Source organism: Manis pentadactyla, chromosome 12 (assembly GCF_030020395.1).
Source record: "Manis pentadactyla isolate mManPen7 chromosome 12, mManPen7.hap1, whole genome shotgun sequence".
Classification (NCBI taxonomy): domain Eukaryota; kingdom Metazoa; phylum Chordata; class Mammalia; order Pholidota; family Manidae; genus Manis; species Manis pentadactyla.
In genome coordinates, this window is record NC_080030.1 from 61,032,193 (window position 1) to 61,050,989 (window position 18,797).

The window sequence follows — 18,797 nt, forward strand, 5'->3', positions numbered from 1 at the left end:
ATTCATTATAAAACACTTCCCTTTACTCCCAGTTGGATGATAGCTTTTATTATGCTGAATAACCTATTAATCCTTCATATTATAGGTGAAAAGACAGAAATCATGCCATTTTAGAACTATACTAAAATGTACTCAAAAAAGAGAGATCTAGTCCCTTGTTTTATAATAAAACAGATGTTGGCTGTGTTCTCCTGTGGAAGCTAGGAGGTCATAGTACAGTGTTTCCAGAACCCAAACAATGTATGGACCCCTTGGAAGTATATATATATCCAAAATTCTCATGAGATCCCTAGGCTAAGTCTTCAGATCTCAGTTTAGGGAATAGTCTCTATATTGGGGTCTGGACTTTGACTATTCAGGTTGAAATCCCAACCCTGCCCATAATAACCTTTGTAAAGAAAGCCAAGCCACTTGACCTTTCCAAGTCTCAGTGTTCAACTACTAAATAGGGATAATAACTCTAGTTGCCTTACAGGATTATTGTGAAAAGTAAATTAAAAAAATAAGGATATCTACATTTTCGCTGCTGCTAGTACATTGAAATATGCCTGCCTACAGTTTTGCTCCTTAGCTAAGCAAGTTCTGTGAACATGATACACAGTTTGACCTCCAAAGCCTAAGGCCACATGAGAGGTCCAAAGCCTCTTCCTATCTGAAGAATTTCATTATAAAACATGGTCACAAGACCTGCTTAACTTGTAACATCATCAAAACACTAAATTTAAAAAGTCTTGAGTCAAGTAGAAATAAGAATTTATTTCATTTTACATTATGTTCTCCTTCTTTTGAACACGCAGTAGGTTGATTTGCAGGAAGCAGGAGAGGGCTAAAGTAAAGATGGACATGGGTGGGCACCACCCTGGGATATGGGAGCATATGAGTATACATCTCTATACCAGTTCCACTAGCTGTTCTCCAGACTTTGGCATCAGGCAGGCCTGTCTCACAAACAGAATCCTGCCACTTGTTATGATGGCTATACTATAAAAGATGTCCTGGAGTATTTGCTCATCTTAAGCCTATCAAACTAAATGGGAGAAAAGAGAACAGGAAAATAAGTCCACATAACTTAAGATACTGGGAATGGATGGGTAGGGATGCAAAGCAATTATTAGGAAAATTATTGGGAAATTATTAGGATAATTATATTAGCAAATAATTAGGAAAATATAAACAGTTTCATTGAAAAATGGGCTTTCAGGTGGACTCTTTGACCTGTTCGATTAATTATGATAGGTATATTAGATAGAAATCATTTAGTAAAAACTTGTGATTAGAGCATTCATCCAGTTTTAAATTTGAGGAAAAAAAGTGCTATGTTTAATAAGTAAAGGCTATTGCAGTTGAGCTCAAAGACTAGCATAAGGGACTTGTGTAAATTTTATTAATAATTAACTGTCTTGCTCCATATGCAATCTAAAAGTATGAGTAGAGAGTAAACCAGAGCAATTAACCATCATTATTAATTGATTCCCTATCCCAGGAGATGACCTGAGGCAACAGATAGCAGACTTACTCCTGATTGGGAAGGCCAGCTTTCGATGACCACATGAAGGGGGAGAACTATTGTGACCGATAAAGGACCAAGCTGTCTTCACTGGGAGAAGGACGAAGCCCATTTTGAGGCTAGGATCCTCCAGGAATTCATGTACAAGACTACACTGGCCTCAAGCATGATTGATCACTCTGTTAGTTTGCTCTGCCTTCCCCTCCTCGATAGTGCTCTGAGACTTCCTGAGAAATAGCATTAACTAAAGGCTGACATTCAACTGCTACTGTGGGTAGAAATAAGTCCATGCCAGTTGGCAATTTAGATGCAATACTGAGCCTCTGCTGCCACTCAGTTGTTCAGACCCTGGGGTGGACAGAGGGTAGAAAGAGGGTCTTCTGGGACACCCATCAGCCAGCTCTTTGCAGCACCCTGGTCAAAATGGAAATGCCTGATGCCTACCTGGCCCTCAGAAATGTGACTAACCCCCACTGGCTGGTGTTTTTCTTCACTGTGACCACCTGTGGAAACATGTCATCTATAGTGTACGGTATCTATTTTCAAGCATCTTGGCCATTCCCCCCTTTGCTAACCCCAGACTCCCTTACTGCTCTGTCTCCACTGGGCCAGGGACGAGTGGTGGACAATCTTTACTGATTTCAGAGAGTTAAAGAGAAACAGGCTGAGTTGACATCATCTAAGTTCAATGTCTCCAGTCTCAGTCACCAGTCAATTAAACTGGTTTTTTAATATGGAATAACAGCAAAATATCAGAATATTTTTCCAGATTCTATCCTATTTGCAAGCCTAAATAATTTGGGGTGATGGTGATTCTTGATTAATAACTTCAGCCTGACCTAAATATTGTGAACAGAAAGAAGAAAGAAATTAAGTGTAGAAGACACCCAGGCCTATGCAATACAAGTTCTAACAACTTCAACATCAATTTTGTACAACTACAAGTTTGTTACCTCATTTAGCGGCCCAAGTATAATTTAGAAATCAACTGTCACAGCTTGCTCAACTCACAGTAATGAGAGGCAATTTATTCAAGAGGTTTGTTAACTAAGAACCTTTCAGGACACACACCATGAGCAGAGGGGGAGCACTGTCTCATTTTAAAAGTTACAAATGGCTCTTTTATATTTTTTTTATGTGAAATTCTGTTGTACTATATTTTTATCATTCACTCTCATCAGTCAAAACAGAGTCACTCCTAATTCAGTTCTAAACTCTTCATGTGAATTCATTTTAGTTGTGCTTTAGAAATAAATGCTAGATATTTTAAAACAACAGTATACTAAATGAATAGGCCCTTTGTTCACTGTATCAAGAAAACAATGGAAAGGGATAGAAAAGAGCATCCTTTCACCCAAACCCAATATACAGTTGCAAAAAGAAAACAAAAAACAAAAACCCCAGGCACTGTACCTGCTGTAAATCCAGTGTGATTGTCACATAATGGTATTCAATTCCATTCTTAATACTGGGACTCTGCCACCAAGTGTTCTTTCCATCAATTGCATTTGTAATCGGATGTCTCTCTGTTGAATAAGCAACAGAATGTGAGAGGAAGAGAAAAGATCTTATAATGAATTTATAACTATTTCTTTAAAGAAAAAAACTAAGTTGGAAACACCACCTATGAATATCAAACATTAAAATAACATAAAGAGAGGAAAATTCATACCTTCAACAGAATTTAATGCCAACTTTTTCATAGCACTCTACAAGGTAGTATGAAATGGTTAAACACTTAGGCTACAAGAGAAGTCACTACTTAACACTCTGGTCATAAACTAAAATGAGAAACTTTTAAGAAAACTACAGAAATTAAGTGTGAAGAAATAATACCAAATTCTAATTGATGTGTCAGTCATTCAAAGAAGCAAAAGCACTACTATTTGAGGCAGCTCTAGTATGCCCTCCACTTTGTTACCAGAAACATAAAATCCTGAATCGTGATTGAAAGCTGCTTGAAGATCTGCCCTTCTGACACATTCATTATTATCAAGATTTGGGCAATCCACTATGTATATGGTTTTAATGTAAAATTATGTCAAATCCATCCTACGAGGCTTTTTGCAGTCAGTCATTCACTTGCCATCTTTCAACAAGTATTTAAAAATGTAAGGAAAGACTCTGCAAATTTCCCATGTAGCTTTTGCCCATTGCCATAATCACTCATTCAGTGGAGTCTGCAGAGTAGTGGCAAGCAGGCAGAGCACAGAACAGGAAACTCCATCCTACCGAGTCACCTTGACTCCAGACAGATGAGAACAGGCCCTATGGTGCCAACTGAAAGGGAAATTTGAGATAAAAAGTAGGAGGTGTGAACACCCCAGTCTTTTCTCTCCAGTCCTTTCCTCCTTATAATCCTCAAACCTCAGTCCTCCTCTCCTCCAACTTAACTGCACACATCTCACAACAGCCAATACCCTTGGGCTTGGGCGGCCAAAGCCCTCGTTCCATTTTGTTGCTCAGTCATGATTCTTGTCCGAAATCTGTGCTTCTCATTTTCCAGCCATAAGCTCTGTTCCTTTATTCGGTTGATCTATATTTTCATCATTTCATCACAGAAGGAGTGGGGGTTGTTGGTGGTGTTCTGGCTTTACTCCTAGGGCTGCAGTAAGAATGCTTAATTTCTTCCCTGCTTACTTGAAAGTCAGTAGAGTTGCCCAAAGAAATGGAAACAAACTGGAGGCTAGCTCCCCTGCCATGCTTCTGTTCACTGTTGAGTAAGTGAACTGTTGGTCTCCAGAACTTTTTAATTTTTAAATCCCCAGTTCTATGAGGAGATGTTTCAAATGAATGACAGAAGGATAACCTTTTATATCAGAATACAATTGAAGGAATACTTCAAATAATGAACAAACCATATCTACTACGAGGATCAATCATGTAGCAATCAAGCCATGCATTCTAATGCTAATAGTGATGAAAAAACATTAAATTTGGAATATGAAAGAATACATCATATACTAAGCCAAAAAAGAAACTGAACTAGTAATCAAAAAACTACCTAAGAACAAAACTCCTGGATCAGATGGTTTCACTGCTGAATTTTATCAAATATTTAGTGAAGACCTGATATGCATCCTCCTTAAGGTTTCCACTAAAAAGTAGAAGAGGAGGGTATACTCTCAAACTCATTCTATGAGGCCAACATCACTCTAATAACAAAACCAGGCAAAGACACCACAAAAAAGAAAATCACAGACCAATATCTGTGATGAACATAGATGCAAAAATACTCAACAAAATATTAGTAAACTGAATTAAAAAATACATCAAAAAGATCATCCATCATGATCAAGTGGGATTCATCTCAGGGATGCAAGGATAGTACAACATTTGAAAATCCATCAACATCATCTACCACATCAACAAAAACCAGGCCAAAAACCACATGATCATCTCCATAGATGCTGAAAAAGCATTCCACAAAGTTCAACATACATTCATGATAAAAACTGTCAACAAAATGGGTATAGAGGGCAAGTATCTCAACATAATAAAGGCCGTATATGACAAACCCACAGCCAACATGAGAAGTGAAAGCTTTTCCTTTAGGATAGGGAAAAAGACTAGGAAGTGCACTCTCCCCACTTATATTCAGCATAGTTCTGGATGTCCTAGCCATGGCAATCAGAAACACAAAGAAATAAAAGGCATCCAGATTGGCAAGGAAGAAGTTAAACAGTCCCTGTTTGCAGATGGCATGATATTGTATACAAAAAACCCTAAAGAATCCACTCCAAAACTACTAGATCTAATATCTGAATTCAGCAAAGTTGCAGGGTGCAAAATTAATACACAGAAATCTGTTGCATTCCCATACACTAACAATGAACTAGCAAAAGGAGAAATCAGGAAAACAATTCCATTCACAATTGCATCAAAAAGAATAAAATACCTAGGACCTATGCCCTGAAAACTACAGGACACTCATGAGAGAAACTAAAGAAGATACCAATAAATGCAAACACATCTGTGCTCATGGATAGGATGAATTAATATTGTCAGAGTGGCCATCCTGCTTAAAGCAATCCACAGATTCAATGCAATCCCTATCAAAATAGCAACAGCATTCTTCAACGAACTAGACCAAATAGTTCTAAAATTCATATGGAAACACAAGAGACACTGAATAGCCAAAGTAATCCTGAGAAGGAAGAAAAAAGTGGGGGGATTATGCTCCCTGACTTCAAGCTCTACTACAAAGCCACAGTAATCAAGACAATTTGGTACTGGCACAAAAACAGACCCATAGACCAATGGAACAGACTAGAGAGTCCTGATATAAACCCATCCATATATGGTTATTTAATATATGATAAAGGAGCCATGGTTATGCAATGGGGAAATGACAGCCTCTTCAACAACTGGTGTTGGCAAAACTGGACAGCTACATGCAAGAGAATGAAACTGGATTATTGTTTAACCCCATACACAAAAGTAAACTCAGAATGGATCAAAGACCTGAATGTAAGTCATGAAATCATAAAACTCTTAGAAGAAAACCTACACAATAATTGCTTGAATATAAACATGAGCAACTTTCCTGAATGCATCTCCCCGGGCAAGCAAGGGAAACAAAATAAAAAAAATGAACAAATGGGACTACATCAAACTAAAAAGCTTCTGTACAGCAAAGGACACTATCAGCAGAACAAAAAGCATCCTACAGTATGGGAGAATACATTTGTAAATGACATATCCAACAAGGGGTTAACATCCAAAATATATAAAGAGTTCACATGCCTTAACACCCAAAGAGCAAATAACCCGATTAAAAAATGGGCAGAGGATATGAAGAGACAGTTCTTCAAAGAAGAAATTCGAGATGGCCAACAGGCACATGAAAAGGCACTCTACATCACCAATTATCAAGGAAATGCAAATCAAAACTGCAATGAGATATCACCTCATACCAGTTAGGATGACCAACATAGAAAAGTCTAGGAACAACAAATGCTGGCGAGGATGCGGAGAAAGGAGAACCCTCTTACACTGCTGGTGGGAATGTAAACTAGTTCAACCATTTATTGTGGAAAGCAATACGGAGGTTCCTCAAAAAACTAAAAGTAGAAATACCATTTGACCTGGGAACTCTACTCCTAGGAATTTGCCCAAAGAAAACATGTTCTTAGATTCAAAAAGACATATGCACCCCTGTTTATTGCAGCACTATTTACAATAGCCAAGATATGGAAGCAACCTAAGTGTCCCCCAGTAGATTAATGAAGAAGAGGTGGTACATACACACAATGGAATACTATTCAGCCATAAGAAAGAAAGAAATCCTACCATTTGCAACAACATGGATGGAGCTAGAGAGTATTATGCTTAGTGAAATAAGTCAGGCAGAGAAAGACAAATACCAAATGATTTCCCTCATTTGTGGAGTACAACAATGAAGTAAAATTGAATGAACAAAATAGCACTAGACTCACAGACTCCAAGAAGGAAGTAGTAGTTACCAAATGTGAGGGGTGGGAGAGGGTGGGTGGGGAGGGAGGGAGAAGGGGATTGTGGGGTATCATGATTGGTGCACATGGTGTGTGTGGGATCACGGGGAAGACAGTGCAGCTCAGAGAAGACAAATAGGGACTCTGTGACATCTTACTACACTAACAGACAGTGACTGCAATGCAGTATGAACAGGTACTCTATAATAAGGTTGAATGTAATAACCACATTGTTTTTCTTGTGAAACCTTCATAAGAGTGTATATCAATGATATCTTAATAAAAAAAGAACCTCAGGAAAAAAAAAAAACATTTCTAAACATTTTTATTCTATATTAATTCTCATTAAAATAGTGTTTTAACTTGTTTAATTGAAAACAAAGGTTTATGAGTTACTTATGGAAATATGAGAGCATAGAACAGAAAAAAAAATTCATTTTTACTGTTAAGTCATTTAACTCAACTAAACACCTAGATGGACTTTGTTTTATACCAAGTCTTACCACATTATCAATTCACTGAGATAAGGCATTGTATTTACCTGATTAATGAAAGATAAAATTGCTGAATATATTTAAATATACTTAATAATTTAATAATTAGCATTAGTTGATTTGTTCTGTTAAATCCCAGGAAGGTGCCACATCTTTATAATGACAGCAAATACCATATGCATAACTAAATATCAACTATGCCCTCGGTGGCATGAGTGGGTGTTGAAATTGACACATTAGGAATCAGAACCATAAATGAAGTATTACTGGCATGGCTTATGAAGGAAAATAAATATCACAGCAAATATTCCCCAAACATACTCCTGAGCCTTCTTTACAGACTGTGCATTTAATATGTGATAGAAAACACACACACAACCACTTTTCCAAATCAAATTTGTAGCTCTTAGGTAATTGTTAGAGAAGGTGTCTAATTGGAAATTTTGATATCTGCCACCTTAGGTCAAGTTGATATGAGAATTAGTCACAAAAAGGAGGATGGGGAGATTAATCAACAATTAACCATAATCTCCATTATGAAATTTTAATCATAATTAATTTGCAAATACTGATTAATTGTTGGCATACTTCCCTTATTTCAAACAAGATAGAAACACAACATCCTGAACAGGGACAGCTAAGCAAGTCAGTCCACGGGTTAACTGCATCTAAAAACCGGCTAGAGAATCATTGATGACGTTTACCTTTCAAACTGCTAGTTTTTATTTGGAAAGCTCAATCTGTTAACAGTCAGAAGGTCAAGTTTCCTTTTCTTTGTATGGTAATTAAGTACAGACCTTCTAGATTTGTTCTAGCTATCCACTGAATTTGTTGAATTTTATTATCTGTAGCTCAAACTTTTACTAAAATATATTCATGTAGTTCACGGCTAGCTTTTTATCGCTGTGGGTATCATTCTTTCTAAATTTCTAGTTCCAACAGGACTTTGAAATGTAATGAAGCTGGTAATTTAAAATTAATCACACAAAGTAAATGCAGGCTATGATACATTTAAAAAGTACTACTTGTACATAAAACTGGGAAAATTAAAAATAGACCTCAAATGTACTCTTCCTTTACTAAACAACTTATTTACTTTTTGTCCCAGTGTGAAAATATGGGGTGGGATTACCTAAATATGGATGCCTTCCACTAAGACACAAGAGACCCCAAACACAGAACTCTGAAGAGGGGAGTAACAGGGTCACTCACACTTACACTCCAGTGGGCAAGTGCATCACATCCATTTTTCAAACTGATAGTCTCTACTCAATTATTTTCCACCCCAATCTTTGCACCTTCCTCCCATCCTGTGTCTATGACTGCACACAGTCTCTTCTTTTTCTCCTTACCTGGAACACCTTCCCCTCTTAGTCAGGCAATTCAGCTTTTTCATGCCCAAGTAAGAACCTTCGTGTTGGTTCTTTTGTGACTGCCTTCATGGAACTTTTTCCTGAAACTTCAGTTTCTGCTGATGTTTTCCTCCTCAGAAATTTTACTTCATTTATAATATGGACCACAAGGTATAGCCCTGAGTTTACAGTTTTGAATATTTGCTTAACTGCTTACTATACTCAAGCCTTATTTACCCTAACATTGTACCAACAGACAGGAACTATAAATGAAGGTATATAAACACATATATACACATATATGCATATCTATGCACACACACACACACACATACATGATTTTACATATTTTATCTAACTTTCCCTCCTACCCACCCTTTCTATACCCTCCCAACTACCTGCCCTCCACTCCCCTTACCCAACCCTTTCCATGCCTCGAGTTTCTCACATTCTTTTTGAAATCATCAAAGCCACCAGTCTCTGAACCAATGGTCCATCAGGCTTCATCTTCTTCCCTAATGAACCTAAAGACTGTATTCCATCATTTCATCTATTTTCTGGCTTTTACTTCAATTTTCTTACTGTCTTATCCTTCCACTCCACTTTCTTTGTAAAATCCATGAGGATCAGTACAAACATTTGATTCTTCCATTTTACCCCATACTGAATTCTCACTTTATTTTAATTATGGCTCAGCAATTCTCTGGCTATTTCCTTAAAAAGCTAAATTTCACTTCTTTCCTCAGCAGAAGTCCCAGATGCATATCTTTTTTTTTTTGGTATTATTAATGTACAATTATATGAGCAACATTATGGTACTAGATTCCCCCTATTATCAAGTCCCCACCACATACTCCATTACAGTCACTGTCCATCAGCGTAGTAAGATGCTACAGAATCACTACCAGATGCATATCTTAATGAGGAAATCAAGACCATTAAATAAGAATTTCTTCCCAAATACTCCTTTTTATCTACCTCTACTCATCCTCCCTCTTTCAGATTTGATCAGTTCAAATATATGTATCTCTGAATTTAAGGCTTTCACTTGTGATTAATAACCCACCTGTTTTTACCTGCAGAGAGGTACCTCCTCCATCAACACTTTATCTTCAACTTTTCTGGCCTCTCTTTTTAGTATCTAAACCTACTCAAATGTTCCTTGTCTTCGAAAACTTTTACAACCCCACATCTTCCTCTGTCAAACTCATCCATTCTCTTTCATACTGAGGACACTTGAGAGAATACTCCCACGGTCCTCTCTTCTCCTTTACCTTTCATTTATCAACTCTGCAATGGGGTACTTGCCATCATCAATCCATTGGCTTTAACAAGGTCACCAATGGATTCCATCTTGTCAAAATCAAGGGAAACCTGTTTTATACTTTCCTTATTCAACATGATGGGAGCAGTTATCATTGTTGATTACACATTCTTTTTACAAATTCTTTCCTTCTTCACATACATGCGATCTCATTCTTCTGCTTACCTTCCTTGAACTCATTTCTCTTCTTTTCCTTTCTAGAGTCTATTTATACATTCCACTTATATCCTTCCTGGATATCTCCCATAGCCTTTGATATTTCCCCAGGGCTCTGACCTAGGTCCTTTACCATTGTCATTCTACACATGAATAGCAAACAGATGGGCAATGTTCAAACCCTCCCCACACCATAGCAATATATACCATAGAAAACTGCCAGTCATTAAAAGGCAAGGAAGGTTTCTTACAATTGCCATCTTTGGTTTCTTAGCTTTTCTCTTTAAAACATTCTGTGATATATATGAACACCAATTTTAATCACAAAAGTCCCAAAAGCTCCAAATACATTAATGTCTTCAGCATCTCTAAATTATATAATAGAGCGAGCACTATGACCCTTTTGGTTTAACCAGATCCAAGAAAGAATGCACAAAGCCCTCCAACAAAAAATATAAACTGTGAGAGAAAGCTTTCTTTACAACTAAAAAAGAGAAAGCTAAACACATTTAAAAAGTAATGTAATTGTGAAGTTTTATCCCCTTTATAACTCAGCTCATTGACAGTAAGGATTCATTTTTTTAACCACCCCTACATATTTGATGATTTCTCAATGTGTATCTCTAAATTAACCTTTATCTCTAGAATTATCTCACACCATTCTCCCCTTCTCCATGTCAATTCTTTACTTGTTAAACCAAAATAACTACTCTGGGTATATCATGCAGTTTCACACCTTCAAGATTGATGGGTGCTTTTTCTTTTATAATCTTTTTCCCTTTTCATCCGACTCTTATTTTCTCAGTGCATGGGTCATTTTCTCCCAGAAATAGTTAGATAACCTCTCTCATGTTCCCTTAACACTCAATTTACTTTTCTGTTTCCTTTATTTCCCCTCTAAGTCTCCTAAGTCAAGGGCTGCGTATGATTTAACATTATGCCACAGTACAATGCACTGCTCATAGCAGGCATTGAGGCTTGCTGAATAAATACATGAGTGAGTCCTACATAGCAGCGTGGTTCATAAAGGCCAGAGAGAGGGCGTATATGGCATGCTTCTTAAAACACTCTTCCGGTGGTGTTAAAGTACCTTCACGATCTGGTTGTAGCCTCTGTGCCAGATGCATCTCTGCCCAGTGCCCTCTGACATTTTTGTTCTGCCAGTGGTAACTACTGGTAGCTCCCTGAGTGAGTGAGGTTTCCTGTCTTACTCTGATCTCTCCTGCTGGCATTTCTTCTTCTCTTTCCTCTCTCTCTCCTCTTAACCGGCTCAGCTCTTACTTGTTCTTGGACCTCAGCTTAGATGTCACTTCTTCTGGCAAGCCTTCATTCACACTTAGATGGAATTTGTGCCCCTCTTCTCTCTCCCTCAGGCACCTGTGCTCATTCTTTCCTTTGTACTTAGCACACTACATAGCAATAGTGTGCTTTTTGCCCATTTCCTCATTAGTTGAAGCCAAGGACCATGCTTTATTTCTATTGGCTCCCAGCATAGTGCCTGACACGTAAGTGACCAATGAATGACTAAAGCCTGAATTAACCACCACATCCTCAGGTACTATTCTGGGGGTAATAAGCCTTATGACTGCCACAGGTCTTCAGCTAGAAAACCCTCCTCAAGCACTGTACCTGGTCCATATAAGGGACTCTAATAATATCTGTCAAATGATGGAGAAGGGCTGCAATGCAGCTTATAATGGAAGAAAAGTTCTAGGAATTTTTGGGACCCAAAGCCCTTTGGCTTTAACACAACTTGACCTCAAAATCACTCAACTGTAGATGGTACCCAGGGACCTACAAATACACATTAAAATACATACGGTATGGACTGCTGCTGTTTTGATTGCAGATCCGACACTGGGGGTTCCTCACGGGCTGCCCAGGGACATGCTCTACCAATTTGCAATACATTTCAGGTCCTTTTTCTCCACATGTTGCATTCGTGGTGATTAGAGCATTAGAAGCAAGGTTCAGGACAGCAGGGAATAAACCTGAAAAAGATGTTGACATTAAGGTATGTAGACTGGGAACAACATGATCTGATTTTGTTGCATTTTAAAATGAAATTAAGATAGGCTATTTTGTAAAGCATTCAATTAATTGAAAGTGAAATAATCGGTGATAATAGCTGACTTAATTATAAAAGGACACTACATAAATAGCATGTGTTATAAAACAAACATATTTTGTTCTTTCTGGAACTTAAATATGGAATCCAAAGCTATTTTCTTAATTTTTAACCTTTAATACTTAATTAGGAAGAGAGTCCTATCTTTAACACATACCTTTAAAACAATCTGTTCTCCTTACTGGCAAAAGATATTCAATCTTCCATTTTCCATTTCAGCTATATCTAGTAGGAAACTATAATCATATGTAAAGATTTGCAAAACTATGCCTCTATGTTTTTTATGGTCATTGTTATGCTACAGTTATCATTTATTGTAAGTGGTTGTTGTAATATCCAGATGGGAGAAGGTAGAAAATAATGAAAGTTTTTGGAAAGTCATTCTTTTCTGCCTTCTGTGCTATATACAGCTATATTATGCAGCAATACATTGCCAGAAACAAGTAATTGTAGTCCATGATCATATGTCAAAAATTATTTCTTAAATGTAACAGAAGTTTTGGCTTGCTTAGTTACAATTGCAGAGGCCCATCTCAGTGGAGGGCTGGGGAGGCCCTTCATTCCACATAGGAAGCCATCTCAGGCTCTTTACTCCTCATAATTTAATGTCAATTCTGTTTCATACATGTCCAGTATTTGCATTTTATAGACCTCTTTTCAATGACAATATAGTAAAGTCATTGATCAGAAGCCATTCTTTTAGTGAAAAACTCCTCTTGGAGAAAATGCACTTGGGATACCATAATTTGACTCAATTTGTGAGGAACATGCTAACCATCTAGGTGGTCACTGCTCTATACACGCCAAGTAGCTCCACATCAATTCAGCATCTGACAGAAAGTCCTTTACTGACTAAATCTATGTCCTGACATTTTACTGAAATTCCCTAGAGATTTGAGTTCATAAGTGTTTTATACCTTATTTTCAAAACAGCATATGCTGGGTACACAGTAAACACTCACTACATTTGTAAAATGAATAAATTATAAATATTAACCTCATGAAGGTTTTATGTATCATCATCATAAGAATAATAGCAAGAATTATTGAATGTTCATAATGTTCCAGGCACTACTCTGTCAGGCACTGTTTTAACACTTTATCTTTATGGACTAATTTGCTACAAATGACGCCCATATAAGCAACATGCTACTATTACCCCTACTTTATTAAGTTGTTTAGTGGTTTGTCCACTGTTGTTACAGCTAGCAAGTAACAGACCTGTGATTTGAGCCCAAGCATTCTGGCTCCAGAGGCTATCCTCTTAATCACTACACTGCATGTTCTCTACAATGTCATATGAAACATATATAAATTTAATGCTGACGTATAGTTTTGGCTGATTTAGAATTTCATTGAAAGAAACAAGCCTCTCTCTCTTTCCTCCTCTCTACACTCACTGCTCCCTAAAATCCCTCTGATTCTGCTGCTTTGATCCAGCCAGTGCCCACCCCATTTGCCCTCCTTCCTCCTTGTGCTTTTCTCCAGATAATAGCTACTTGGGGTTTCCAATTTTTCCTTGTTTGCCAGTGCAAAACTTACTTTTTTACCTCATTGTTGTCACTATCTCATTCATTCTTCCTGATAAATTTATCCCCACTGGACCATCTTTATGCTCTGGACCTGAGAGGAGAGATTCTGGCCATGTGACATGAGAATAACTAATACAATTACATGATCACTGGTTAGAAAAATATTAGCCATTCATAAAAGTAATGTTATTTATTTCAAGAGGAAGTGTAGAGTATTTTATAAAAGGCAAAGTACTACACAAAGGTTATTACCTCTTTTTTTTTTTTTTAGTTTTACTTGTGTATACAAGGCTTACTGTAAACTACTTCAATTTTGTGAAATTTATAAAGCTACAAATTTGAAAATAATTTGATCATCCCAAGAGCATTCTCTCTCCACCTCAGACATTTTATTCTCTAAGCTGTTAAATGATATTGATTAAATGAATAAGGTTTGTTTGTATATCTTTCTCTTATGTCAGTAATCATTTGGCATTTAACTGCACAATTATTAAATATGTGTTGAGTACATACTATACCAGATACCATGAAAGATTTGGGGATGAGAATACTAGTAAGATGGCCTTATTGTGGGAAGTGACCTTGAGCTGAATTGCAGGAGAAATGGATGTTTATCTGCTAGAGAAAAAGAAGGAAAAAGTAAACACACTAGGCATGTGGGATAGCATGAGCATAGACTTTATTCTGAAATTTCCTATGGATGTTGAATGACTGACAGATCACTTACATATGTATTTGTTCTTACCTGCTAGGTTATGTGATTATATATAGAAATCAATGTAGATATAAATACATAATAGTTCACATATATAACAATACAAACCACTGCCTATTTGTCATTGCCAGTAATTTGTTTTAGTGGGATTTTTTCCAGGTCTTTAAAATTTTAGATTTTAGTGTAGAAAAAAATAGGTAATAAGAAGGAAGAGATATGCTAGGCATCCTGTTTTCAGGATGGAAAAACTCCACCTCTCATCTTGCTGGTCTGCAGGATGAGCATAGGCAACTGAGGTCCTTCCAGCCCCTTAGAACAAAGCCAGCCTACCTACACAAAAGCCCTCTCAAGCAGTGGCCAGTGCCTCTAAAACTGCCCCAGGACACTCAGTTTTTCTTTGTGACCTTTGTCTCCTCCCTCAACTCTGATTAGTTCTAACCTTGGCCCTAACATTGGGTTCTGTTTTATAGGTATGGATAAGACCACCCATGCCCTAGTTTGATGCAGCCCCTGTGGGACCTGATTTGAGTTGGCTAGATTGCCCCTTCTCAGGTCTGAGTAATCATGGGAAGGACCTAAACAGGAAAGATGCCTGGTGAAAATTATTTTATTGTATATTGTATGTTCCTAAAATATAAAATGGGAAAATACCCCAATTTTCCCACAGAATTAAATGAGTAAAATGTGAGCAAAATGACATGGCTAAAAAGGATTACAGTTATGGAAGTAACATTGATTCAAAAGCTATTTCATATTCATTAAAAAAATGATCTAATCCCCCAGTAAACTCCATTGTGTAGATTTTATTAGTCCCATTTTACAAATGAAGAGAGCGCAGCTCAGAGAAGATAAATAATGTGCACAGTTATGAATTAGTAACATTGATCACTATGATTTGAACTCAGCTCTTTAACTCTGAAGACTTATTTGTATCAGAGCATGAAGAGCCAAAACCTGATACTTAGCAAACCTTATCAACTTACATATTTAATAAAATTTATCCAGTCACCACCCTTTTGTTGCTTCAGAGTTTTCTCCTAATAAAAATATTAATAAATTTTACTTATATTATCTTTCAGTTCTTTCCATTGATTTTTTTATGTTACACTTATTGACCATGTGCTCAAAATTAACCTTCTCACAAATTAATTGTCTTGTTTCATGGTCAGGGAATAGCTGCCTTTTGAAATTTTATCAGCTATTTTGCTGTTTATTTTTAAAAATCAGTAAAGTGTTTGTCAGGGAAGATCTTCAATTAGTTGCTAATGACCAATTTGAAGAGTTAGTCAATATGTCAGCTTTTATTGAATTTTCAGCAAGTTGTATTATAGATTGAGCCCATTTTTATTATATGTTAAACCTATTAGACTGCACATATTTATTCCCATTCAAAAGCAGCAGAGCAGTATTTATTGCCATATTCAATATGGGTTAGTTGGTTAAGATTATGTAAACATTGTGAGTGTAAATAAACTACAAATAGTTGTTGAACCTTTATAGAATATTGACTGACAGCTTCTTAATTCAATTTGAGGTCATGTAATGTTAATGACATAAAAGCCATCGTCATTATCCATACAATTATGATTGATATTGTTTTTTCTGAATAGCATCTAGCCTAAGTAAACTGAGTTGGATTTGTGCTTATGGAACAAAATTAGAAAAATAACAAATAATATTTATTGTCCCTATATTATATATTTTTATTAGAGATTAGAACATGCATATGATATGAAGAATAATACATATCCTATTCTATAATATATGATTAGTAAACAATCTAGAAAAATGCTATATCAACATCATGTGAAAAATGCAAATTTTTCTACAATATGGCAAACATTTAGAAAACTCTCCAACTTTTCAGTTTTTATTTGGATGTTTATATATAAATATTCATATATGCTTTATTTGCTTGCTCAAATACTGTGGTATTTTCATACAAGTTGGCATGATTTTGTTGATACCAAAATCCCACATTCCAGTTTCAAATGGCAGAAACATTTTTAAAACCCATGGATATAGGTTCTATTTTCAGTAATTATGGATAGCTCCTATTGGACCAAACCTCTCAAAAATAACAGCTATGTATTCTGAATAGCATATATTTTTTAAAAACTCCCAAATATCTGAGAACATCAGAGACTACCCCAAATAGGTAAGAGGGATATGCATGTTTAGAAGGAAAGTATTGGATATGCTTCAGACTGCACCATGCAAGGTGGCTAAAAGACGAATAGGAACCCACAGTTTTACTATCTTTTTTTTTTAAACTGTCTTGAAGAACCAGAGAACAGAACTCAGAACAACCACAGCTGCTTTAAAGTGAGGAAGAAATATTGGAAAAGAGAAAGCTATAGAAAGGGATCCTCAAAATATGTGTATAAATTCTTCCTGAATCTCTCATTGATGCAAGACCTACATATGACCTAGGCAGACTCCACAGCACTCATTGGGACTAAAAGAACAAAATGAAAATCACAGTTGCTCTAGGAAAGAGTTTAGAGTGTGAGTTCTAGACAAGTTAACCAACTGAAATAATACAGAATAAAAGTTGGATGACTGTGCTTCAGAGGAACATAACAGAATCCTGAGTTTATTCAGTGTACCATTCATAATAACCAGAAGTAATTTAAAAAACAAAACAAAACTAGACATACAAATAAACAACAAAATATCACCCATACCTAGAAGAAAAGCAGTAAAGGGAGACCAACATTGGTATCAATCAGATGTTGGAATCAGCACATGAATATTTCTAAGCAGCTTTTATAGCTATGATTAAGGATACATTCAAAAAAATGCTGATAATGAAAAGAAAGATAGGAAATATCAAAATAGAAATTACCAAAACAAACACACACACGTATATACACATATACATATATACAAATATGTATATGTATATGTGTATGTATTTTTTTTTCCTAGAAATGAAAAATGTGATACCTATAGTTTTAAAAATCACTGCAGGAATTAATAGAAAATTGGAGATGAGAGATGAAAATGTAAGTAAGCTGGAATATAAATTGATAAACATTTTTCCAAAGTTCTTTAAATACTGTCAATATTTAAAGAAAAAAATTATAAAGTTGCCTAGGGGGATGTTGATGTAATACAAATGACAGTTACAACAAAGGAATAGTGGGTGGAGGGTTCATGGTAAATTGACCTATATATTTGCGAACTTCTTATGCTTTACATTAAGTAGTACAATATTAAAAAGACTGACAACACCAAAAGTTTAAAAGTTTGTGGAGCAACTATAACTCTGTTCCATTGCTTTTTGGAGTGTAAATTAATGCAACCACTTTAGAAAGCAGGCATCTTCTAAATAAATTTAAACCTAGATATACTTCATGAAGACCTCACAATTCCACTCTTAGGTAAATACCCAAGAGAAATGGAAGAACATGTCCATGAAAAGACCTACACACGAATGTCCACAGAAACTTTTATCAATATAGCCAAAGCTGGAAACATCCCAGGTTTCCATTAATGAGAGAACTGATATAGAAATTGTGGTATATTTATACAATGGAATATTGTTCAGCATTAAAATGAAACAAACTACTGACAAATGCAACAAGACGATTTCCAAAAGCATTATGCCAAATAAAAAAAGCTTTACAAAAGAAGAGTGAATACTCCAATAGCTATTTATATTACCTTTTAGAACAGACAAACCTAATCTATTGGAAAAATAAAACAGAAAAAATGGTGGGCTTGAGGGGTAGGGACTGACTGGGAAGAGGCATAAAGTAAATTTCTGGGGTGATGGTGATATTCCTGATAGGCATTTGTATTATACAGGTGTATACATTTGTTAAAACTACACTGAACATTACACTCAATGAATGGAAATTACACTCTGTGAGGACTTGTGCATTTCACTGTAGGTATATTTTACCTTGAAAAAGAAAGTAAACCAATATTAAACTCTAGCTAATGATATTAGTGATGAAGTGTTTAGGCATGAAATTTGCCATGGATTAAAATATGAGAATTATAGTTTTGTACAGATGAATAAATTTATGATAAAGCAAATATAGCAATGTTAATTTTTGAATCTAGATAGTGAGTATATGGGTGTTTAATGTTTGATTCTCTTAATGTCTCTGTATGCAGGGAAACTT

The 18,797-nt window shown here is 36.1% G+C and overlaps 1 protein-coding gene across 3 annotated transcripts in view; it reads right to left on the bottom strand.

The window, feature by feature from the left end:
- Positions 1 to 18,797, bottom strand: part of LAMA2 (laminin subunit alpha 2) — a 631,935-nt gene that overhangs the window by 466,370 nt on the left and 146,768 nt on the right. For all 3 annotated transcript variants that reach the window (XM_057489270.1, XM_057489268.1, XM_057489269.1), the window contains 2 exons: positions 12,107 to 12,277; positions 2,921 to 3,033 (listed from right to left, as the gene is read on the bottom strand). In XM_057489270.1, the coding sequence (XP_057345253.1) occupies positions 2,921 to 3,033; positions 12,107 to 12,277 (284 nt within the window). The remainder of the gene's footprint in view (positions 1 to 2,920; positions 3,034 to 12,106; positions 12,278 to 18,797) is intronic.